At 33.4% G+C, this 25523-nt stretch overlaps 1 protein-coding gene across 1 annotated transcript in view; it reads left to right on the forward strand.

The window, feature by feature from the left end:
- LOC130440850 (uncharacterized) overlaps positions 1–24211 on the forward strand; it is a 49001-nt gene extending 24790 nt beyond the window's left edge. Inside the window, exons 8-25 of the mRNA XM_056774220.1 lie at positions 7141–7295; positions 7366–7567; positions 9564–9822; positions 9938–10174; positions 10734–11029; positions 11653–11896; positions 12778–12964; positions 13021–13409; positions 14146–14381; positions 14439–14743; positions 15104–15240; positions 15307–15546; positions 16729–17130; positions 18837–19154; positions 19369–19788; positions 20714–20994; positions 21068–21383; positions 22456–24211. Of these exons, the coding sequence (XP_056630198.1) occupies positions 7141–7295; positions 7366–7567; positions 9564–9822; positions 9938–10174; positions 10734–11029; positions 11653–11896; positions 12778–12964; positions 13021–13409; positions 14146–14381; positions 14439–14743; positions 15104–15240; positions 15307–15546; positions 16729–17130; positions 18837–19154; positions 19369–19788; positions 20714–20994; positions 21068–21383; positions 22456–22613 (4782 nt within the window). The 3' untranslated portion in view covers positions 22614–24211. The remainder of the gene's footprint in view (positions 1–7140; positions 7296–7365; positions 7568–9563; positions 9823–9937; positions 10175–10733; positions 11030–11652; positions 11897–12777; positions 12965–13020; positions 13410–14145; positions 14382–14438; positions 14744–15103; positions 15241–15306; positions 15547–16728; positions 17131–18836; positions 19155–19368; positions 19789–20713; positions 20995–21067; positions 21384–22455) is intronic.
- The last annotated feature ends 1312 nt before the right edge of the window (positions 24212–25523 follow it).

Consider the following 25523-nt stretch of genomic DNA (forward strand, 5'->3'; position numbering starts at 1 on the left):
AATGGGAACTCCAATACAAGATAGAAAAAGCAGTATTGAAGAAATTCCACAGGAAAACAGTTAATGGAAACATGTTCCAGAGTCGGAAACACAAAAGTTCCGGGACTAGATGCAATTCCAAACATTGCCTTAAAAGAAGCCATAAAATTGACACTTCACTATTCTTAGAGGTTTATCACGAGTGTCTTGAGGAAGGACTTTTCCTATGAAATGTAAACAACAGAGACCAGTGCCTCCATGTAAGGAGAGAAAACCTCCTGACGAATCATCATACTATCATCCATTTTGTATGTTAGATATTGCGAGAAAAATACTGGAATGGATTATCCACGGTAGGCTTGAACGAATTATTAAACCGCTGCTCTCTCTTATGACCAATATGGCTTTCGAAAAACCCACTCTACCCTGGATGCTATTAATTTCGTCGTCTACACAGCTAAGGACTCGACAGCAGGGAGTAGATGGAAAGGAGAGACTAAGAAGTACTGCTTGGTGTCAACCCATTCCGCAGATGCACACTGCAAGTCGGGGCGAATAAAATAACGTCTAATTCTTATTTTGGCTACCTAGGTGTAATGATGTAATGATTGACGCTTGTCTTAACTTCAAACAGCAGGCACAACGACAAAGCGACGATGGTCAGAACAGTCTTAGCACAGCCCTAGGAGGTCCAAAGCATAAATAGAGGAAACTGTGGTAACCTCTGTAGTCACTTATGGTATTGCGATACAGGGATGCATTAAAAATACAAAAATCACGATGTATGGTAAGTCTAGTATATTTACTGAGTGCTTTATGAGTGGTAAGCGAACGGTGTCTCAAAACGCAGTGTTGGTTGTAGCTAGAATGCTACCTATAAGATTACTGAAGAGATAAGTGCCCTCTACGGCGAAAAGGTCTTACCGAGTTAACCCAAATCAAACTCACGAATGAAGAACGGAAGAACAGCCTACAACGATGGCAGACACCTGGTTGAACTGTGAACATAAAGATGTCAATTATTACTTGACTCAGATGATATCAATGCATGATTGTCAGTATCGTTTTAAGCAGAATACGTCTCTCGAGTGTCCGTCTTGCGCCGATGTAAACGAAGATTCTGAGCATGTATTTTTTGCGTGTCCTTGTTTCGAGTCATACTCTCATTACTTACGAAGCTGTTGAAGCAGAAGCTTCGTCCAGAGACCATGCTCTGATCAGAAACAGCTTGGAAAGAGACAAGCTCTTTTGTGACTGAGGTTCTCAAAAAACTCCGCTGTTTAGAAAAGGATCGAGTAGATAGTATAGCAGGCAGTTGAAGACTAAAAAGAAGAAGATATGAACTTCAAGGACCTAAAGGAAGAGTATGATTACTAGATCCTCCCTCCGCGAAGTAATACTTAACACCGAGAGAGGAGTAGGTTTTCAGAATGTGATATATCCCGAAAATCAACACAATTCCAGCCCTACAGAGAAGGTCCTAAAATATTCCTCAACCCATACGAAAAAGTTCCTATCCCGTTGACAAACAATACAATGAATCTCTCTCTTTTTTATTTTGTAGAGTTAATGGTAAAGGTAAGGAAAACTGTACCATTGGACTGGACGAGGGAGAAAGAGTATCCGTTTATCTTAACATTCGAAACTTCGAAGTCATGTCGATCCAATCATAATACAGTTGACAGGGACTGAGAGTGGTATACCTATGTTTATCTCTAGTAGTAGACGCCCCATTTTAAGAAGCTCCCATACCTCGCTTTATATGTCTTTAACATTAACTCTATGCGTTATTTACTATAAAAAATTCTCGCAAACTATCGGAGGGAATGAACTAAAAATTTGAGAGCTGTCAAATAAAAGATGGTACACCAGATGTGTTCTATGGTTATCTCTTATCAGTGTTACACCGGAGATTTATTGATCTGTGGTATAAAATAAAACAAATACTTAAATTATTTGTGTATGAATATATATTTTTTTTATTTAACTACTTAAATTTAGATATCAGTGGAAAATATTTATCGGGCAACTTTGTAGTGTAGCATTTTTTTGTCGTATTATTTTCGCGTCAAAATGTATTAAATTTAAGAGAAAAAATATTTACAACAATTTCTAGTTTCAGAACCTCCTGAAATTGTCAATTTGAAACTCTGATGCTATTAAATTTATTTTATATCATATGCAGTCGCCATTTTAATCCTTAAAATGGTTTTAATAAATTAAAATTTTCCTTTGCTTTCATGTATATTCGATGATCAATTAGATGGTGAGTGAACAAACCGCTGTGTGATACGTAGATTAATAGAACTATTTGCTGGTGCTTTCTGCTATTTATTTGTTTACTAATAATTTTTAAATTGTAAAAAAAAAGGTTTTTAAATGCTACAAGAAAATATAAAGCACTAAACATTATTGTCAATATAACTGAAAAACTAACATCAAATATTGTTCTTGAATATACAGTTATATGGACCTGTTATTCTCTTCAGCAAAAGAAAAGTGTCAAAACATCTGTTAGGACTAACGCCAACCTGGAGATTTTTGAATGAAGACAGAAATTCAATTTTTCGAAAATCAATTCCAATTCATGTATTTACCAAAAGAGAAATGAAACTTTACTTTATCATTCTTCTAAAACAATTGAAATGCTTGTGGACAAATCAGAAACCATTTTCGAACCATAAAATCATTAAAAAAAAACTCAGGAAATATAGAATTATTCAAAATCGGTTTGACGTTAGACCTTTCAGATGTTTTGCCACATTCTCGGTTAAAGGAGCAGTTCATGTAACTGTGTAGTCTGAGATATTGTTACAAATTTCATATATCTCAAAACTACTTAGTAAATTTGGCAACGTTGTTCAAATGGAAACACATATAAGGTTAAACAATGTTGTCAAAGACTCTTTATATATAAGGCAGTATAGCTTTAGCATGATTTTTTAGAAACTTTTTATCCTAGCCGTTGGTTTATTTGAAAATTCATAATAACACAGTTTTTTATGACAAAGTACTATAAAGCAAAAGAAATAGTGAATATATCTAAATTTTCACTAGATTTTAATATGACCACATTAAAAATACCTCGAATGCAAATACATCATAAAATATTTATGAGTGAACATTAAGGTGATAATTATTTTAACATTTGTGACCAGTTTATCTTGCCAAACTTTTATCAGAATATGTCCTTCATTTATTCATGCTTCATCCAAATAAATAATAATATTTTTGTCTTCTTTTCAAATTTTCTAATCTCTTAAATGTGAGAAAGATTTACTACCGTTTTTCTCTTTGACAAAGGCTCAAGTTTTCCTCAATTTTCCTATTTTACTGTTACAAAGTTTTGTCTCTAAATGTTATATGTTCTTCATCATTGATTTTTATGATGTTGTATGTGGTTTACCTTTCAGGTCATCAAAATCGTGCCATTATTCATTTTCAAATTAACGATTTTGATCTAAACTTGCTTAATGCTTAAAATTTCTTTATTGCTTTATTTTTTCGTGTTTGAAAAACCTTTCCTTTATTTTCTATTGTTACTAAAATCCAATTTTTTTTCTATTGTATTTGGAAAACTATTTTTTTATTATTCACCTCTTTTTCCCACCACCTTTTTTACAAATTATACCTAAAATTTAACCAAACATATTACCAGAGGATTCAAATGCACGACAAGTGTTAATACGCCGCATTAGTGCTAACGCAATTTTAAATGTCTTTTATTGCTGACTGACGCCATTTTAAAATGTCAATTTTACTGCTGACGTACCCTGTTCTAAAATATCTGACTGACGCTATCTTCTATTGTACCTTTCTGTGAAGATACCATTTTTAAATATCGTTTTTACTGCTGGAGCCATTTTAAAATGTCGTTTTTACTGCTGGCTCCATTTTAAAATGTCGTTTTTCCTGCTGGCTCTATTTTAAAATATCAATTTTACTACTGGCGCCATTATAAAATGGCGATTTTGCTGCTGACGCAGTTTTAAAATGTCATTTTTATCGGCGACGCCATTTTTGAATATCGTTTTCAGTAGTAACGCCTTCTTCTAATGTAGTTTTCACTAGTGACACTAAATGTCGTTTTTGACCCTAGTCTTAAAGTCGTTTTCAGTGGTGATACCATTTTTAAATGACGTTTTTAGGGGTGAAGCCATTTCAAAATGTCGTTTGCATTACTGACTGGTATTTTTAAATGTTGCTTTCACTGGTGAAGCTATTTCTAAATATCGTTTTCATAGGTGACGCAATTTTTGAATTTTTTTATTAACACCATTTTTGAGTATTGTTTTAAGTGCTGATACCATCTTATAATATCGTCTTCTCTGGTGATACATTTCTAAATGCCGTTTTCACTACTGACAGCATTCTAGAATGTTATTTTTAGTGCTGATGCTATTTCAAAATGTCATTTTCAGTGATGACACTATTTTTATATTTTGTTTTTATTGGTGCCGCCATTTCTATGTCGTTTGCATTAGTGACGAGATTTTTAAATGTCGCTTTCACTGGTGAAACCGATTCTAAATGTCGTCTTCATTGGTGACGCCATTTGTAACTGTTACATTGGTGACACCATTTTTACTACTACTCGTTTTCAGTGTTGACGCCATCTTATAATGTCGTTTTCGCAGGTGGCACAAGTTTAAATGTCGTTTCCACTGCTGGCGTCATTCTAGAATGTCGTTTCCACTGCTGGCGTCATTCTAGAATGTCGTTTCTAGTGCCGATGGCCTTTTTAGTCGTGACATCATTTTCAAATGTCGTTTTTATTGTTGATAACGCCATTTTATAATGTCGTATTGAATGATATCTATCTGAAAAATGATAGAGAAAGAAATGAAATAAATGAGCGGTTGCAAAAAACGGAAACTTTTGGTTCAAGTTATTTATGAGATTCCAGAAAGTGTGGTAGGTAGTAGCCTCGGTTAAACAGAAGCCAAATAAGTAAAATTTCCACAAGTAGCTACCCATGATCCACGAAAATTTTTTACAAGTACAACCCCACTCGAAACTAGTTGGGTTTCAGTTGACCGAGTTTCACAAATTAATGGGAGGTGTGTTCAATTTGCGATGGGCCTAAATGTTTTTGAAGCTCTGACATTGACCTACACCAGCACTAATGCACTGTATACCTGTTTATTAAGCACAACCGTGTACTTGAATCAACTGGTATAGTTTTTCATGTATTTCTTTTAAACAAAAATGAAAACTTTCCACTGTATACTCAAAACACCCATCACCTTTAAAATTCACAACATTGTAGTTTAAAGACATCTCAGATACACACCGTTAAACGCGTATTTTAATGAAATCTACAGATTTCTATATAGTATAACAAACTAAAACTATAATTAGTCAGCTACATTATCGGTTTATCAAAACATCTCAATTTCAAACATAGTAAACGGATGAATTTCAATTATTCATAATATTGATATAAAATTTGAAATATTGGTCATGTTTTATGGCGCAAAGGCAGTAGAGTTGCTCTGATTCTTTGGTGTGTGGGATTCAAGAGCAATGAAATTACCGACGACTTGATCAATCTGGAAGTTGCTACAGTTTCCATACCTGCATTGATAATTCCTTACTCGCGGATTAACTGTTAAAATAAACAAAGGCTTCATTTATGTAGCTACAAATATACCACAAGTTGTATAGCTGAGACAAACCCCTCAGGGTGTGAAACTTATATGGCTATAATCTTTATAGGTACATCAAACTCTTCAGCATGAAAACAGACCTGGTGATCCGGGTGCTGCACCAAGTGGAAGAACTTCACTTCCAAGCCAGTGACTCCCGGAGAATTGCAAATTGATTACACAGTCAAAAAGGACCGACATATTCTTATTGGTAGTAGCACTGCTGATGATTTATAGCTTGGTTCTTCATTTATTTCAGTACGGAGTAAACGCTCCATATCTACCATTTCATATGCTCAAATTTTATAGTTTCTACTGCAATTGTTGAAATGTCATATATAGATACGAATGGGGTGTCACACTTTGTGACTTATGAAAGAAGCCGGTAGTTGTTCGACTAATATATTGTTCTTACAATTTCTCAGAACTATAGTAGGAGAGCTAGTTTTTTAATAAAATTATTACTTTCATAGACTTTCCAAGATTCTGTCTTACTGTCCTCCGATAAACTAATCTAAAATTTATACTTGACAGCTTCGCTTGCTATACAAATATCAAGTTAGAAAAGGCAAATGACTTAAATTCCGATTCCCATGGGGGTCGTAAACAACTTGATAAAACAGGGTGTGTATACATTGAGTCTTTAATCTACGATAAGTTCCGAAATTACTTTACTATCGGCTTTTCCTATGTAGTAAACTTTTTTTGAACGTTTATTTTTTTTAAATATATTTTGTTGTTTTATACGAGGTGTGACTATTAATTAACAACTTCACAACAGCTCCGTCTTTTCCTCGTTGATAGCTTCGAAGAACTCAAATCTCGATAGAAATTGCACGACTCAAGATCTGGCGAATGAGTCGGATGTAGTAACACTGGGATCCTCAAATAGAATAGAAATATCTTGAATGGCAATACAAAATGAGTTGGGGTCTTGATGGAGAGATTATTTCACAAAGTTGAAAGCGTGATGAATATTTTGATCTTCAGAAGCCTTGGGAAGTAAACGAAGAAAAAAAAATGATAATTGATTTGAACCTTGGTTTGCATATGCATCTCTTTTGGCTCCCGATGCAAATGGGATGGGTTCATTTCATGAACTGGTACTTACGGTTAAAAAAAATCATGTTATTATCTTTTTCAATAAGTTTGCGTTATTTTCAGTGGTATTCAAAGTATTAGTAAACACATCTTACTGTTGTTAGAATTTTTCTTAATCATATTTAATAAAATTACCAATTTATTCATTATTGTCATTCTGTCAATTTGGAAACCACTCAAAAACACGTACACGCTATAAACATTTACTACCAATAATTTTTTCAATAAATCATGAGTTTCAGTTGCAAAATCTACGGCTATACTGATTTGTTTGTACCGCATTCTTCGCTAACACGTTATTTAATAGTCAACCCTCGTATAAATCAATCTATCTTACGTGAAGCTGTAATTTCTTCAAGTATTTTAATCATTAGTATTGATTTATATAAATATATGTTTATTTTGACTTTAGATTTCTATGGATGAACTTAGAAAAGCTCATCTGGATGCTGGTAGGTCACCTAAACCGAAATACGAAACTAGTGGATTGGGTGACAAAAGATTACCCTTGTATGGTTACTCCACTGAAACTATTCATCTATTGTTATTACCCATGATAAATAACAAGTAAGTGATGAATGACTTGGTTTGATTGCTAAATATTGAATTTTCATTTCTAATTTATTCTAATTTACAGGAAAGAAGCTTTGGGTAGTATGGGCAACGACGTACCACTAGCATGTCTGTCTAACTTCTCTCCTCTACTTTACGAATACTTCAAACAACTTTTTGCACAAGTTACGAATCCTCCTATTGATCCGTTCCGCGAAAAAGTTGTTATGTCCTTACAATGTCCCATAGGACCCGAGGATAATATTCTAAAACCCAGTTCCAGACAGGTAACAATAAACGACTTTTTATATAAACTGAATATACATCATTGACTTTTTGTACGAGGGGAGGTGAAATACGTGGTGTGATCAATAAATACAGTGGATATATTTTTATATCAACTTCTTAACTACCATGACTCATGCATTTCTTTAGTAAGATCGTTTTTGAAGTATATATCTGGAAAGTGAGAGTGATTTTGATCTGATATATCTCATGTATCACTCTAGTGGGAACGTTTTTGTGTGTCTGTGTTCAAATGCGAATCTTGAAAATTGAAAAAAAATCCCAAAGAAGCTCACGAAATGTTAAAATTCATTTATGGTGATGATTTAATGATTTTAACTTGCTATGTCTCATGTATGTTTAGTGAAATTGTGCCAAAGGAACTTGTGAAATGTTAAAATTTGTCTATGGTGATTTAGTGATTTTTAACTACTATGACTCATGTATTTCTTTCATGAGATCGTTTTTGTGGTGTGTATCTCGAAATCTAGATCTTGAAAGTTGGAGAAAACACTAAAGAATATAAAAAAATGTTAAAATTGTGTTTATTTAGTGATTTTGATCTGATATATCTCATGTATCTCTCTAGCGAGAACGTTTTTGTGGTGTCTGTCGTGAAACATGGATATTGAAAGTTGAAAAAAGTACCTAGGAAGCTCACGAAATGTTCAAATTTGTCTATGGGAATTTTTTACTGATTTTGATGTGTTATATCTCATCTATCACTCTAGTGCGAACGTTTTTGTGGTGTCTGTCGTGAAACATGGATATTGAAAGCTGAAAAAAGTACCTAGGAAGCTCACGAAATGTACAAATTTGTCTCTGGGAATTACTTAGTGATTATGATGCACTATATCTCATAAATCACTCTAGTGCGAACGTTTTTGTGGTGTCTGTCGTGAAACATGGATATTGAAAGTTGAAAAAAGTACCTAGGAAGCTCACGAAATGTTCAAATTTGTCAATGGGAATGTTTTACTGATTTTGATGTGTTATATCTCATCTATCACTCTAGTGCGAACGTTTTTGTGGTGTCTGTCGTGAAACATGGATATTTAAAGTTGAAAAAAGTACCAAGAAAGCTCACGAAATGTACAAATTTGTCTATGGGAATTACTTAGTGATTATGATGCACTATATCTCATGAATCACTTTAGCGAAAACGTTTTTGTGGTGTCTGTCATGAAACATGGATATTGAAAGGTCGAAAAAAGTACCAAGGAAGCTCACGAAATGTTCATATTTGTCTATGGGTATTATATATTGATTTTGGAGGATGTTTCCTAGTGGTGTAAGCGATTTAAAAGGAGAAAAAAGTCAATTGAGAACTAAAAACGGTCGAGGCGTTATTCGATCTCAAATATTGATGAAACAAAGAAACGAGAATAAAGAAATAGACCTAAAAAGTAAGAGAAGAAATTATCGCAAGCAATAAATAGATAACAGAATTTTATTGACAAGAATAAATAGTTTAAAAGGAACTGAAAATCGGATAATTTCTTAATTTTATAAAACGTGAATCTATAAAATTTTTAACAAAATTTCACTGATAGTACTGAAGTGGTAATAAGTGACACCATTTAACATCTTGCGGAAAAACTGCGTACTACAAAGCTCTACCCACGGAAATGCTATTTCAGTTATTATTGAGTCCATTCAGTATGGAATATTTAACAACTTTCATTATTGAAATTATCTATTTCATAAATGATCACCCACCTTATTCAACAAATCTGGTCCCCAGTGACTTTGTCCTGCTTCTTAACCATAAAATTTTTCCTGCAGGAGAGAGATTTTATTCAAAAGAGGATGTAAACACTTATTTTGTCGAGAATGACAATGATTAAAATATTACAGCTTCTTATTTGCTTGTTTGTTTATGTCTGAAAATTCCAGAAATTCCCCGTATTTTATATTCTAAATTTCAATTTATTTCAAATAATTCAATTTTGTTTTCATATATTCCCAGTACTGGATACATTTTTGTATAATTTTAAGGTTCACAGATTATGGCTAAAGAATCCCGTAATTTCAATTGCTGATTTGGATATTCTTAAGCAAACGACACATCGGAATTGGAGCGCTCATGTCATCGACATAACGTTTCCCGAAGAAGAAGGAATCCCTGGTTTTTTGAAGAAATTACAAAGCGTATGTGAGGAAGCTAACGAAATGTCCGCCAAACATCAAATTATCATTTTATCTGACCGATTAGGAGGACCAAACAGAGTACCTATAAGTAGTTTACTAGCTTTGGGTAAGATTTTTTTCCACTTTTCCTTAACTCTATTATTATCATAGTCTATCTGATAACTTTTTCCAAATACATGGTTTTTTATAGCACGATTATTGTAGTATTGACTAATTTTCAGGTGCTACTCACCATTACTTGATAGAATCTCGATCTAGGATGAAAGTAGCCTTGGTAGTTGAAACAGCTGAAGCTCGAGAAGTTCACCATATCTGTGTTCTTCTTGGATATGGCGCAGATGCAATTTGTCCATACTTGGCTCTTGAACTGGCTTCTAGTCTTCGAGACCAAGGAGTATTGGATACCAATCTAACAGACGAAGCTATTTTCCAAAATTATGCACAAGCTATGTCTACCGGTAAGACCTATTCAATCGATTAACGAGGAACTATAAGGTTCCCTTGGAAACAATAAACTTCTGTTTTCGCTCATCAAAAAGTTTTTTGTATCACTCTGAAATGGTTTTCAATAAAGTTTCTTCAATATCATCAATTAAGTGAAATAGAAGTTGTTGCTACTGAATATTAACTTGTGGCGACAAAAAAACTTTTCTAGTGTCTCTATAGTACGCATTTATTTCTTTGTCTTCTTCATTATCTTCAATTTCCTCAAAATTTTTCCTCTTTCCCCTAAATTCAACTATTACTTGTTCTTTTTTTCTTTTACCAATTCTTGTTTTGCTATTTTTCTGATGTCTTCGTATTTCATCTTATATATTATTATTTTTCCTCTTAATTTTCTCCAGGTTATATAATATAATGCTACTTTTTCATTAATTTCCAAATAGCCGTCGTATTTGGTTAAATAAAGTACTCTATTCATATCTTTTAAATCAAATTAATTTTCAGAAGTATTGACCACCTTGTATATAAAATTTTTGGATGAATTTCAAATTCGTTGTTTCATTATTTTCGCAGGTATCAGTAAAGTTATGGCAAAAATGGGGATATCCACTCTACAATCTTACAAATCTGCACAAATATTCGAAGCAGTTGGTTTAGCTGAGGACGTTATCGAAAAGGCCTTCAAAGGAACACCATCGCGATTGGGCGGAGTTAATTTGGATCTATTGGCAACGGAAAGTTTCGAAAGACATCAAAATGCTTACAAAGTCAGCCCCGACAGTTTAATTATAAGAGACGCAGGAAATTATCATTGGAGAGCAGGAGGAGAGAAGCATCTGAACGAACCAGCCAGTATTGCCTCTTTACAGGTAAAATTTTATCTAAACTATCTATTAAAATATAACAGATAAGAACGTAGGCTTCCATCATTAGAGTCAATGTCAGAAACATTACTTCCGGATTGGAATTGTGTCGCTGTGATTGTTGAGTTCGACGTTTCGTCATCCATTGTAGACAGCTTCTTCAGGAGTTGAACACGGTAACTTAGTATATTCATTATACACGATATGAAACTGAATAAGTAAAAAAAACATACAATTATATACAATGTGAATCAAATGAGTTTAGTTATAATTAAATCTTCTTCAAGATGGCAAACCGGTTATAAAATAAAATTGTTTAAGCCCATATTTATAAAAAATACATGCTTTTTAAACATAAATTTCAATATACAGGGTGATACATCTAGTTATAATTCTCTATAATAAGGACAAAAAATTTTATTACGCAAGTTATTTTGACACTGTATATTCAATTACTAGTTACTTAATTGATTTTTTCTTTCAATATTTTTTTTATTTAAGAACAAACTTATTTTGAACACATTGAATAAGCTAGAAATACATTAAATAGAGAATCACCGCTTTCTAAAATCATATTCAGTCTTAATGAAAATAAAAAAATAATTTTTTATCCTTTTCTTTTATCTTAGGAAGCGGCAGTAAATAAAAACAAAACGGCGTATGAACGTTTCAAGGAATCCACGATGGAATCTGTTAGAAACTGTATGTTACGAGGTAGACTGGACTTACGAAGGCTCGATCAACCTCTACCTTTGGACGAAATAGAACCCGCTTCGGAAATTGTTAAAAGATTCGCTACGGGGGCTATGAGTTTTGGTTCAATTAGCTTAGAATCGCATCAGACTCTTGCTATCGCTATGAATAAAGTAGGAGGTGAGCTTCTATATTGATTCTCAAAAATTCTCCTTTAACTTAGTTGCGATAACTTATTTACAGTGCTCATTATTTGATTTTATTACTAACCATACACTGTTTTCTAGAAAAACCTCCCCCCATAAAAAACCCAAAAAAGCTAAAAAAATAAATATCAACTTAAATGAACTTTTTCCTGGATATTAGGTCGCCCAAAATACCACTTTTACTGTTTACAAGGGCGACTCCACTGGGGATCGCTAACTGATTCTGTTTGGTATCGCGGAGCGACTCCCTTGAGGTGGCTAAACGAACTCCCTGGTCGGAAATTCAATCACAATCTATTTACTGAGTGATCAAACCCGTGACAAATTGTCTAGAGAAATAATATCATAAGTTGTTTGATAACGTTTATTAGCTCTACACTGTTTACTTATAGGGAAGAGAGTTATAAATTGATTTCAAAAAATGCTGGCTCACCCTGTATCTTACCAAACAGTCATTTTAAAAATAATTGTACTTAACTGTCACTATTTAATAATGAAAACACTTCAAATAGTGTAGTAATATCATTTCAAGTATTTTCAGTAATAAATAGTGATATTTGATTACAATTTTTTTAGTGACATCAATAAGTTCATTTCAAAACATGTTGGCTCAGTCATTTTAAGAATAATTGTACTTAACTGTCACTATTTAATAATGGAATGAATTGAAATGGTGTACTAATATCATATCAAGTATTTTCAATAATAAATAGTGATGTTTGATTACAATTTTCTGTATTACTGTCATTAATTTTATATAGTTTATAATGAACCAACTATGGCTCTAATTAATAAGAAACTATAGCTATAATGACAATAGTTACCTTTCATTAATAACTATCATTTCTTTCTCAGGTAAAAGTAATACTGGTGAAGGTGGTGAAGACCCGGAAAGATATTTGGACGAAGAAAAACGTTCATCCATCAAACAAGTCGCCTCTGGTCGTTTTGGAGTGACTTCCTCATATCTAGCGCACGCCGATGATCTACAAATTAAAATGGCACAAGGCGCTAAACCAGGCGAAGGCGGTGAACTTCCTGGGTAAGTAACAGATTTCCAATTCATGGTAATATAGTATCAACGCCATTTATTTGTAGTTATAAAGTATCTGCCGATATAGCCAAGACGAGACATTCTGTACCCGGAGTAGGTCTTATCTCTCCGCCTCCTCATCACGATATCTACTCCATAGAAGATTTAGCCGAATTGATTTACGATTTGAAATGCGCCAATCCGTTAGCTCGTATCTCAGTTAAACTCGTATCCGAAGTTGGAGTCGGAGTTGTAGCTTCTGGTGTAGCTAAAGGTAAAGCTGAACACATCGTCGTATCTGGACATGATGGTGGAACTGGTGCTAGTTCTTGGACGGGGATTAAAAGTGCTGGATTACCGTGGGAATTGGGTATCGCCGAAACACATCAAGTTCTAGTTCTAAATAACTTGAGATCTCGAATTGTTCTACAAGCTGATGGAAATATAAGAACTGGTAAGTGATTTTAAAATATAGTTTCTAGTATAAAAATCTTTTTACTAAGACTGGTTCATCAATCCGTGAGTTTTCGAAATTTCATCATCTTAATTGAAAGAGCAATAAAGCTCCTGTGAACAGATGTCTGTCATTTGACAATATGTGTCATGCAGTTTGTGTTTTACAGCCTTTAATAGGAGTTGTAAAAAATTAATTTTCATGATAGGATGTTGGGTGATTGGATAATTGGGGAGCAGTACCACTCCTGTCAACAGATATCTGTCATTCGACTTCTGTCAACATTTGAATTAACTGTGTTATCAAGTTTGTGTTTGAGAGCATTCGATAGCAGTTGAAAACAATTCATTTTCATAATAGGGTATCAGCTGATTGGGGAGCAGTACCGGTCCTGTGAACAGATATCTGTCATTTGTTTCCTATCAAAATTTGAATGAACTGCAATATCAAGTTTGTGTTTAAGAGCCATTGAAATCAGTTAAAGAAAGTGAATTTTTATGATAGGGTGTTGGGTAATTGGGAAGTAGTACCGCTCCTGTGGACATATACCTGTCATTTGACTCCTGCCAATATTTGAATAAACTATTATCAAGTTTGTGTTTGAGAACCTTTGAGAGCAGTTATTGGGCCTGTTATTAGACTCTTGTCACAATTTCAATGATCTGCGTCATCCACTTTGTGTTTGAAAGCCATTTATAACAATGAGCTTGTTTAAAATAAGAAAATTTTGATGTAGGATTTGACGTAGTGGTAGCCGCCATATTGGGCGCAGACGAAATAGGCTTTAGTACTGCACCTTTAATCGTAATGGGTTGTACAATGATGAGGAAGTGTCATCTCAATACCTGTCCCGTTGGTATAGCAACTCAAGATCCAGTTTTGAGGAAAAAATTCACCGGTAAACCTGAACATGTCATCAACTATCTATTCATGCTCGCAGAAGAAGTTAGGGAACACATGGCCAATTTAGGGGTAAGTAATAATTTAAATATGTCATTTATACTGACTGAAATTATTTATACATTTTAGATCCGCACGTACCAAGAATTGATTGGACGAACGGATCTTCTTAAGGTATTAGAAACCGGTTCCCAAAAAACGAAATCTCTCAACTTGAACTTGATATTACAAAATGCTCTACATATGAGACCTGGAGTTAACATCAAAGGTGGATCCGTATCGCAAGATTTTCAATTGGAACAACGACCCGATAATGAATTGATAGAGAAATCACAACCGGTTATCGATGGGGTTCAGAAGTCGATTGATATTGAGATGAAAATTAATAACGAAGAACGAGCTTTTGGATCAACTCTTAGCTATCATATATCTCGGTAAGTTTTTAAAATATTTCATTAACTAAACTGGTTAAAACATCTTCTGATTGTTGTTTCTAAATGCAGTTGAATTTTGTGCAAACATAATTTTATTATACAGTAATAGTTCTAAGGCCTTAAGGCTGTAACTCATTGGGATCTTACTTTTGGTATAACCATCGTATATCGGCCTTAACGATTTATATTAACTATAGTAACACAATTTACTCTAAAAGTACTGAATGGATATTCATAATTTTATTTAAAAGTACTAAAAGTACTGAATGGATATTCATAATTTTACTTAAATTAAATTATTAGAAATTTTATAACTAATTGTTCCATAAAGTTAATTAATTTTCTTTATATAAATTCAAGCAAATATAATGAAGACGGCTTGCCAGAAGGGAGTCAAATAAATATTCGCCTAACGGGATCTGCTGGTCAGAGTTTCTGCGCCTTTTTAGCAAAAGGTATTAACGTAACACTAGAAGGAGATGCTAACGATTACGTTGGTAAGTTTTATCTTATAAAATATGACAATATGAACTAACGTTTTTTTTAAATTTTTCTAATATTAGGGAAAGGCCTTTCTGGTGGAATCATTGTTATTTACCCTCCCAAAACGTCACCGTTTGAATCCCATCTTAACGTCATCGTTGGTAACGTTTGTTTATATGGAGCTACGTCTGGTAAAGCCTTTATGAGGGGCATAGCTTCGGAACGATTTGCAGTTAGAAATTCTGGAGCTATTACTGTTGTAGAAGGTGTAGGAGACCATGGATGCGAATATATGACCGGAGGAATCGTGTTAATTCTAGGTAAAATTTGTTATAAATACAGCAGTTAAAAATGAAATTATAGATAAAATAATGCCACTTTTATGTGTGTAGTGTGGTATCTTATTTAGTTATTTTCCCACTGTTTTGTTTTGATTTTAAATATTTACTTAACATTACAAAAAATCATTTAGTTGGTCTGGTTTGCACATGTATGGTGGATATAATAGCTAAAACAGGTAGAAACTGGAGGCAGAAAGAAGAAGACATTTATGCAAATTAGATTCATAGAGGGAGCTGAAGATTAGGCATCTGAAGTTATAGTGAGTTCTAGATATGTCCAAACATTGAATTGTGTATGATAAATGAGCTACGTTTAAAGAATACAATTCCTCTAATGGGTTCCTGGTCAGACTGAAGCAGAGGGAAATGAAATAGTACACAGACTTGCTAATGTGGGGACCTGAACCCTTCTGTGGAATCTGCTACAAGACAAAGGAGACAGTGATAGAAAAAAAAGTAGATGTGAACTCTGAACACTCCCAATACCACAGCAAGAATAGGGGATACTATAAATCTTTTGGGTGTATATGTGACACCCTAAACTATACATACATACTTCTCTTTGTACATAGTGGGAGGTTGTTTGTAATGGAGTATCCTCCACAGGAATATTTTCTTTTACTGAACCATATATTTTGCTCGAAATTCATTCAAAGACTAAGAGTTTTTGCTCTGTTACTTTCGTCGTAGTTGAAATTTCCGATCCGCAAGTCAGAATGGATGTATGAGGACTATGAGTAAAAAACGTAACCTAAGACTCTGGTAAAACTAAACACGGTGCTGTTGATTCGGACTGTCATTTCTGTGGAATAGAAATAGCAAAAACGAGACACGTCGTCTGCAATTGTCAACTCTTATTAGCTCAAGGAGGAAAATCTTGGGATTTGACCTAGTGGAAGAGCCTTACCTAAAAAACAAGATTGCCAACTTGGACTCTTATTTAGCGTTGCTGATAGAGGATACTAATTTCTGTTGAGTAAATCAATTTTAAATTTTTTTCTGCTGGACAAAATATTTTAAAAAAATAGTAATTGCGTAAATGTTCTTGGCAAATTTAAATTGGTTAGTAGCTCCTATTTTATTTGTACTACAATGTAATTCAGTAGCAGTTTTTACATAAATATGTATACGAATTTAAAAAAAATGGATACTTTTTTTTAGGTCTGACTGGTAGAAACTTTGCAGCTGGTATGTCTGGAGGTATCGCTTATGTATGGGATATAGACGGTAAATTTTCCACAAAATGTAACATGGAAACCGTAGAACTATGCAAATTGGAAGATAAAGAAGATGTAGATCTCGTTATATCCCTTCTAAAAGAATTCGAAGAATTGACCGGAAGTATTGTAGCCAAAACTCTAATAGATGAATTTGATATCCGTAAGAGAGAATTCGTCAAAGTTTTTCCGTACGAATACCAGAGAGCATTAAAACAAAAAACTGCGGAAATACCCGTCAATCAACCTCAAGCTGCGGAACCCAAGATACTGGATATTGAAGACGCCATTGGCGATGCTACTCACGAGCAAAAGAAAGTTGAAAGGGCTCTGGATAAGACCAGGGGTAATGTCTCAATTTTTCTTGTGAATAATCGGATATCAATTTATACAGTAGAAGCCCTTTTAACTAACCCTGGTCAAGGTTGGATAAAATAAAGTGTTAAAAAGTTGAAAACCGAAAATAGTCAAAATAAGGATTAAAATAATCAAATTTGTGATGACTCACCCAGTATTCTTTCAGAATTTTTCCTATTGCTTGTTGAATAGAATATGGTTATGAAAAAGAATACATATAAACTGTCCGAGAGACTAAGGGATAAATAATATTTACGTAACTTGTCCTCGGTTTTCCACGTTTTAGCACTCGAATTTTTTTTTTTTTTTTTCGATATTTAGTCAATAACGGAAACAGTTTTCTTAGTATAAGTATTGATATATGTAAAATTGTGACAAGTGACATTAGAAACATGTATCTGTTATTTTTTGAGCAACTTTGTTGCATGTCTTATCATAACTAAATAGCATAAATTGGTCCTTAGTCGCATGTAATGTCTCTTATAATCTAGATCCATACATTCAAATTGGGAACTAGTTAGCAGACTATAGAACGTACCTATTCTCTGGTTAGGTTAACTTTAGCTTATGAACTTACTTTAGTCTCTATTAGATTAGATTTACTTTAGTTTCGATTGACTTAGGTTTACTTTAGTTTCGACTAGGTTATGTTTACTTTAGTCTATGAGATTAGATTTACTATAGCTTCGACTAGGTTAGGTTTACTTTAGTCTCGATTAGATTTACTTTAGATTCGATTGACTTAGGTTTACTTTAGCTTCAATTGGATTAGGTTTACTTCAGATTTGATTAGGTGAGGTTAACTTCAGCTTGAGCATAAATTAGTCCATAATCACCTGTGATGTCTCTTATAATCCAAATCCAGATGAAACAGTAAGAAAAAAAGGCATAAATAAATATTATTCGAATTGAGAACTGTCGTTTGATGTTGTTGATCAGACCAAAGAACAGTTTTATTTTCTGGTTACGTTTTTCTTAGCTTTGATTGGTTTAGGTTCACTTTACCTTCGATAAGCTTAGGTTTTCTTCAGTCTCTAATAGATTAGGTTTACTTTAACTTCGATTAGATTAAATTTACTTGAGCGTCAATTAGATTAGGTTTACTTTAGCTTATATTGAGCTATTTAATTGGCCGATAACTCGGGAAAAATATAATTTTCTATCTAAGGAAAGCTATATTCTATAATAAAGAAGAAATACTAATTTCCAATACCTAAGACTTCTATAAATGGATAGGCAGTAAAAGTCCATGCGGTTTTTATTTTAGATTGTAACACCAAGACTTTCTCAGTTCAAACTATGTCGTTCCTTTTCGCCATTCTTTAAGGTGGAAATTGGACAAGATTTTTTCGTTAATATGCAGTAGTCTTAGACAGATTTTTTGTTACGTTTTCAATCTTCTAAACCGATGCCGATTTAATCAATATTTTTTCAACAGAATTCCCGTTCTAACGCTTTTAATTTTTATTACAATAACTACTTAACTGCTCAAAACCAAATATGTCACAGTATTATATTCTGAAACAATTGATTATTAATTGTGTAAAGTGAAGACATACTTAGGAAACACTAATCACTAATTTTGGCAAATAAATTAGTACAGTAAACACTGCTCGCACTAAATAAGAAAAATACAATCGACTTTATTGTATATTGAAAGTCTATTTTCGAACAGTTGATCATTTTTTTTATCAGGTTTTATGAAATATCCTCGTGAAGCCGCTCCCTACCGTCCTGCTGATAAACGTATGAAAGATTGGGATGAAATTTACAATTTTACTCACGTACGTAAAGGACTTCGCGTACAAGCTGCCCGTTGTATGGAATGCGGCGTGCCGTTCTGTCAATCGAATAGTCACGGGTGTCCTTTAGGTAACATAATTCCCCGATGGAATCTTCTGGTATTCCAGAATCAATGGAGGCAAGCTTTGAATCATCTTCTTCAAACTAATAACTTCCCGGAGTTTACTGGCAGAGTTTGTCCTGCACCTTGCGAAGCTGCTTGTGTACTTGGTATGTATATTCATTATTTTGACGGACATTCTGTATGTATATAAGCAGCAACAAATTCTTGATAAGATCTGAATTTTGACTTACACTTTTAATTGAACTTTTTGGTACAGCAGTAATACAGCTATCTCCATAACATAAAAAGAATGGAATATTTTTGTTAAGTTTGCTTAAGATAGTTTCGTCTGTGTCACTTACTCATTATTTTTCTATTCAGGTATATCAGAACCAAGTGTTACCATCAAAAATATCGAATGTGCTATAATAGATCATGCTTTCGAAAATGGTTGGATCGTTCCCCAAATACCCACAGTACGCAATGGCAAGAGAGTAGCTATAGTAGGATCCGGTCCGGCTGGTCTGGCTTGCGCAAATCAGTTGAATAAAGCAGGTTACCTAGTTACAGTTTTCGAAAGAAATGACAGAATCGGGGGGTTACTTCAGTACGGAATTCCCACAATGAAATTAAGTAAGACTGTAGTGCAGAGAAGAGTAGATCTTTTAGCTGCCGAAGGGATCGAATTCAAGACCAATGTCAATGTGGGAAAAGATATTTTAGCTAATGAATTAAGTGATGAGTACGACGCTGTCGTACTTGCCACTGGGGCAACGTGGCCGAGAGATTTGCCACTTCCAGGTAAGTTTTGATTTTTACAAATTCTTCTTTACAGCATCTGTTATGATTAATTTATCTGGAATTATACTGGTCTTTCCATTTTCAAAATGTACAAAATTGATTATATTCTTGTCGAATTTGTCTTGTGTTGTGATCTGGATTTTTAACAATTTTATATCTAGTGACATAATACATTACTCAATAAGTCGTGTGACTGACACGCAGATGGCGCTGCCATTGTCAAATCCATATGACGTTTATGAAGTACCAACTATCAAAAGACTATATTTTACAGAAAAAATGGCCTCATATGTCGAAGAAAAAACTGTTTAATAAAATGCAACGATTCACCATGCAACGATGGTTAAATCGAACGAATTACATTTCGAATTGCTTCCTCATCTACCGTATAGTTCAGATCTGGCCCTCAATGACTACTGGCTATTCGCTGATCTCGATAAAATGCTCGACAGTAAGAAATTCAGCTCAAATGAAGAAGCGTTTGCTTAAACTGAAACCTATTTTGAGGCAAACGGCAAATCCTTCTAGATATAGATATTTAAATCAATAAATTGCAAAATGTGACAATGCTAATGCATCTAACCTAAAAAATTAATAAACATTTTCGGTTAAATTCTTGAATGTCCACTTTTCTATCGGGACTACACAAGCTCAAACGGTTTAGTTCTCTTAAGCTCTAGTATCTGAGGCTGGTTATCTCGAAGCTGGAGTAATTTGAGATTGGGATAATAGTGAAGCCTTTCTTCTCGTTTCCCGGTGACAATGTCTATTTCATTTTGGATAAATTCGACTTGGAAGTTTAGATATAAATCGTCTCAATATATATATGGGTATTTTCATTATCCAAATTTTGATAATAATATATAATAAACTCGATATTTAGGACGAAATTAATGTATAACAAAGTTTCTAATTAATTTCATAGGTCGTCAATTAAATGGCATCCACTTTGCCATGGAATTTTTGGAAAGTTGGCAGAAAAAACAACTCGGAGCTAATTTCGACGGGCCTCATGCCAAAGACAAAAATGTGATAATTATCGGTGGTGGTGATACAGGCTGTGATTGCATTGCAACTTCTTTAAGACAAGGCGCTGCTTCGATTACTACTTTTGAAATTCTACCTGAACCTAAAACGAAGAGAACCAACGACAATCCATGGCCGCAGTGGCCTAGAGTCTTTAGAGTAGATTACGGTCATGAAGAAGTATGTTTTTTTTTTCTTTCAAATGTATTCCTTTTTTGGATTTAATAAAAATTCGATTTTTTTTTGTTCCCAGGTGAAAGTCCGCTACGGCGCAGACCCTAGAGTATTTAGCATTATGACTCAAGAATTTTTAGATGATGGTAAGGGTCATGTGAGCGGAGTTAAAACGGTGAGCGTAGAATGGATAAAAGATGATAGTGGACGTTGGCAGATGAACCAAGTACCTGGAACTGAAAAAGTATTTAAAGCTGATTTAGTACTTTTAGCCATGGGTTTCTTGGGACCCGAAAGGGCTATTGGTGACCAACTGGAACTCACTTTGGATGCTAGATCGAACTTTAGTACAAAGGACTATAAAACCAATGTGAAGAACGTATTTGCCGCTGGAGGTAAGATGAATTTAAATATATAGTTAATTGTCACTGTTCCTATAATTAAATTGTTGATACGGCATTGCTACAATATTAATTTTAAGTGGATAATGGTTAAAAATTGTAGAGTGACGATTTATTATTTTCCAAAAATTTCAATTGTATCAATTTTATTAGTTTGATTTCAGTGTAAATCGCAATACTAACCGTATTGAATATCATATGGTGTTACTGTTATTTGCTCAAAATATAAGAACAAGACTAGATGAATAAAAGCTGCTGCTATTATTTCTAGAGTTTCACAATTTTTTTCACATAATTTACATCTCATTTAACAACATTGTCTCACTAATATTGACACATTCTTTATTTTTAATGACTTATATACCCTACAACTTATATTTAAGTCCACTCAAGTTGTAGCATACTTCAGATTGTCTCAAATTAGGCCATCTTGGCCAAATGTATTGATTTAAATCGATCCAAGTAAAGTTCTTAGAGACTTCTAACTTCAATTAACGATCGAATTGGGAAGAATCCGAATGATTCCAAAGTTTTATAGTGCCTATAAGTCTGAGAAATTCGTGCAACATCGACTTCGCATTTTCTGGATTTTAACTATAAAGGAGTGGATTGGCAGCTGTAGAACTGCGGGAGAAACTAAAACCAGGAAGGAAAGGGGAACACAGATGGAAATTACTGAAGAACGAACGAGCAGGAAGAATAGATTTGAATAAAAAAGAACGTATACTCTAACTGAACTTATATTTTGTATAAATTATTACCAAATAGCAATAAATATAAAATAAGAATTTATATCAAAATAACAAATCAAATGACAACAAATTTACTAAAATTTATTTTGATTTCAAGTGTAGATAGGTAGAGGAAGAATTTGAATACATTCCGAGATTTTATTGAATTTTGCTAGTTAAATGGGAGGACGATAACAAATTAATTTCTCAATTGTTACAATAAATATGTGAACAAATGAATATTCAAAATGTTTGAAGAAAAACGTAACAAGCCGAAAGACATGTTACTTTGCCTCGCCCTGTAAGAAGATAATTTATATGCTTAATTGTTTCAGATTGCCGAAGAGGTCAGTCTCTTGTTGTATGGGCGATTTCTGAAGGTCGTCAGGCTGCAAAGGCCGTAGATGAATTCTTGAAACATGATCGGTCTCTCTTACCAGGCCCGGGGGGTATTATACAGCCATCAGTACATACAGTATCTTGTCCGGTTTAAATACATTTTGAAGTTAAATTTACATAATTATGTTTTGTGCTTGCATATTAAGTTTCTGTTTAGTATATTTTATAGAGATTTTTTTAAGCGTGTTCTATTTATAAAATGTGACATTGTTTTTGAAAACTAAAATAATGTACTGGTAGTCAGGTATAAATAAAGGGTGTCCCAAAATTAACGCACGATTCGAAAATAGAAAACATAGTTTCTATTCTTTTGATTATAATTTTTTTAATAAATCATAAAGTACATGGGATGGGGTTATTTGTGGAGGAACACATCGGACCAATGGCCTCTACGGCTTTGTATACACATACGCACTCGTTTGTCGATATTTTATTGATCATTGTGCATAAATTTGGCTGAATTTCGTTGATGTAACGTTGAATCCTCTCTTTTAATGTACAAGTGGTTTAATGACGTAGATTTGTGATTTAAAATAACCCCATATAAACAAATTTAATGGTGTTAAATCAAACGATCTGTGAGGCTAATTCTGATCACCTAAACGAGAGAGTATATGACATGGAAATGTCTCATATAGTAATTGAAGTATTTCATGAACTGTATGGCACGTACCACTTTCTTGTTGAAACCACATATTGGCCACATCAATATCATTTGATTTGGCTTTACCTGCTTAATTTTCAAAAAACTATGGTCCAATTATGCCTCCAGTACGAAATGCACACCAAACAGTGACACGTTGTGGATGTGCTTTTCAACATTCATATGTGCGTTCCCAGAACCCCAAAAGCGGCAATTTTGGCGATTAACAAACTCTCTTTGCTGTGCAAGGCCATTAGGCTTCAGTTGTTGTGTATATGAACTTTATAAACATGAATACGCAGATCTTTAGTGAGTAAACGCTATAAAAACCTTCTTGTAATTGTAATTTTTGTCCACGACGCCGAATTGAGGTTCCTGGATTGTCACCACCACTCTAACGCACCGCTTCGATATTGACATTTGAACGATTTGTTTTTGAACGACCAGTGTGTTTGGCATCTCCAGTCGACGAAGTTAAAACACTATTCGGACCATATTTTGTATAAAATATTCGAATTTCGGCTGTCAAGCAACGCTTCATTTTTTCTAACTCTAAACCAGTTAGTTGTCGATTTGTTTTTTTTAGGGTTGTGAATACGTTATCGCTTAAATGGCGGCAAATTTAAATCTTGCGTTAATGTTGGGACACCCAATAGTTGAAATATATATCATCAAATGTAGTAGGTAGTTGTTTTTAATTCATAAAACGATTTAGGTACGTACGAAGTGCTTCCAAATTTATATATTATCAAAATTAAATAATTAAAAAAATCTTGTGGATATATTTATTGCATTTCAAGTAGAATTGAATATTTATTAAAGAAAATCGCATTATTGTTGAAAATAAACACGCTTAATACATTAAATAGTTTTTATTAGTTCCGAGGTTGGTTAAAAAGGATGGATTCTTAGAGAGACAAATCAAAAATTATATAAAAAATTGTTGTGGGTTGACATTATTGTATTTAAATTATAAATTCATTAATTTATTTATTAATTCCGTCGTATCTGTTAATTTTTTTAGAATAAATAGTAGATGGTGTTATTAAGATGCATTTTTATTTTGTAAAAATTTTTTGTTTTCATAAAAAAATTCATGAAAGGCAGACAAATCTATACAAAAAATCTATAAACGAGTAAATGAGTTTTTATATTGACCTTTTATAATAGTAAAAAAAAATGCATATTATGCATCCGGCATAGCATCCTGTTTCCCTATTCTACCCGTTTAATAAGAATATTAAGAATGAATAAGTGGCTACTCCACTGTTGTAAGCCAGTAAGCAACCCGCTACACTGACGAACAGAAATGCCAATGTTTATGTTGTAATTTTCAGCTTTATAAATTATTTGAATATGTTTTAGTTTGTACCATGGTAAATAACACTGGTCTGCAAAAAAATTTAATCAATCCCTTGGTGATTCTTATGTAAAATGAGGTCCTGAATCCAAATATAACTGCCGTTTTCAGGGGAGCCCCTCATTTCTATTTTTACCACTTTTCGATAATAATAATAAACTTATGGTCATTGATTTTATTTGAAGGGGCAAAAAGAACTATTTTAGTTGGAAATAATTATAAATAATAAAGATATGTACTATTATTTGGTATTTGCTTCTCTTTTATACCCCGAGGTACAGCTCTCTCGTCTCAAAAATCAGAAGTACTCCGCCAACATGCTTGCACTCCACTTCCCTGAAAATCTCTTCTTCATCTTAGCGATGTCTTGATGGTACAATAAACCATTTTAAACATTGGGATTTTGATAATAACAAAGTTATTTACGAAGAATTTTCTGTGAATAATAAGAATTTTAGCTTTTATCACTTTTAACCATAATTTTTTGTTATCTGTAACACTTAAAAGCAACAATTAGTGTAGACGAGAAAATATTTTACTTAATTCCTAATAATAAACTTAACAATTGCAAAAATCACAATAATTCTAAAATCTTATTTTCCTCTTCCAGAAAAAAACGATTCAAAATAAAATATGACAGGGTTGTATATGTGACTTCAAAATGATGTATTACTTTACACCCCTAGCCTTTTAATATTTCCCAAGGGGTAGATTGAAAGTGACCTATTTCAAAATTTGAACAAAACTAGCAATTATTTGGGTATTTTTTATATCTTTGAATCATTCAAAGTTACAAGTTACTACACACCTCAAGTCTCTGGTAAAATATATAAAAACTATATTTTGTCTGCCTTTACATGCTCTAAGATGTCTAAATAAGTTTTAGTTATAATTACGAGGGTTGATCAAAAAAAGGTCACAAGGGGTGGTAATACCCTTGGTCACCAATGACAAATCTAATGTTACATCCTTTGCTGGTAAAATTGTGGCATAATAATTTG

The sequence above is a fragment of the Diorhabda sublineata genome, chromosome 2 (assembly GCF_026230105.1).
Source record: "Diorhabda sublineata isolate icDioSubl1.1 chromosome 2, icDioSubl1.1, whole genome shotgun sequence".
Classification (NCBI taxonomy): Eukaryota; Metazoa; Arthropoda; class Insecta; order Coleoptera; family Chrysomelidae; genus Diorhabda; species Diorhabda sublineata.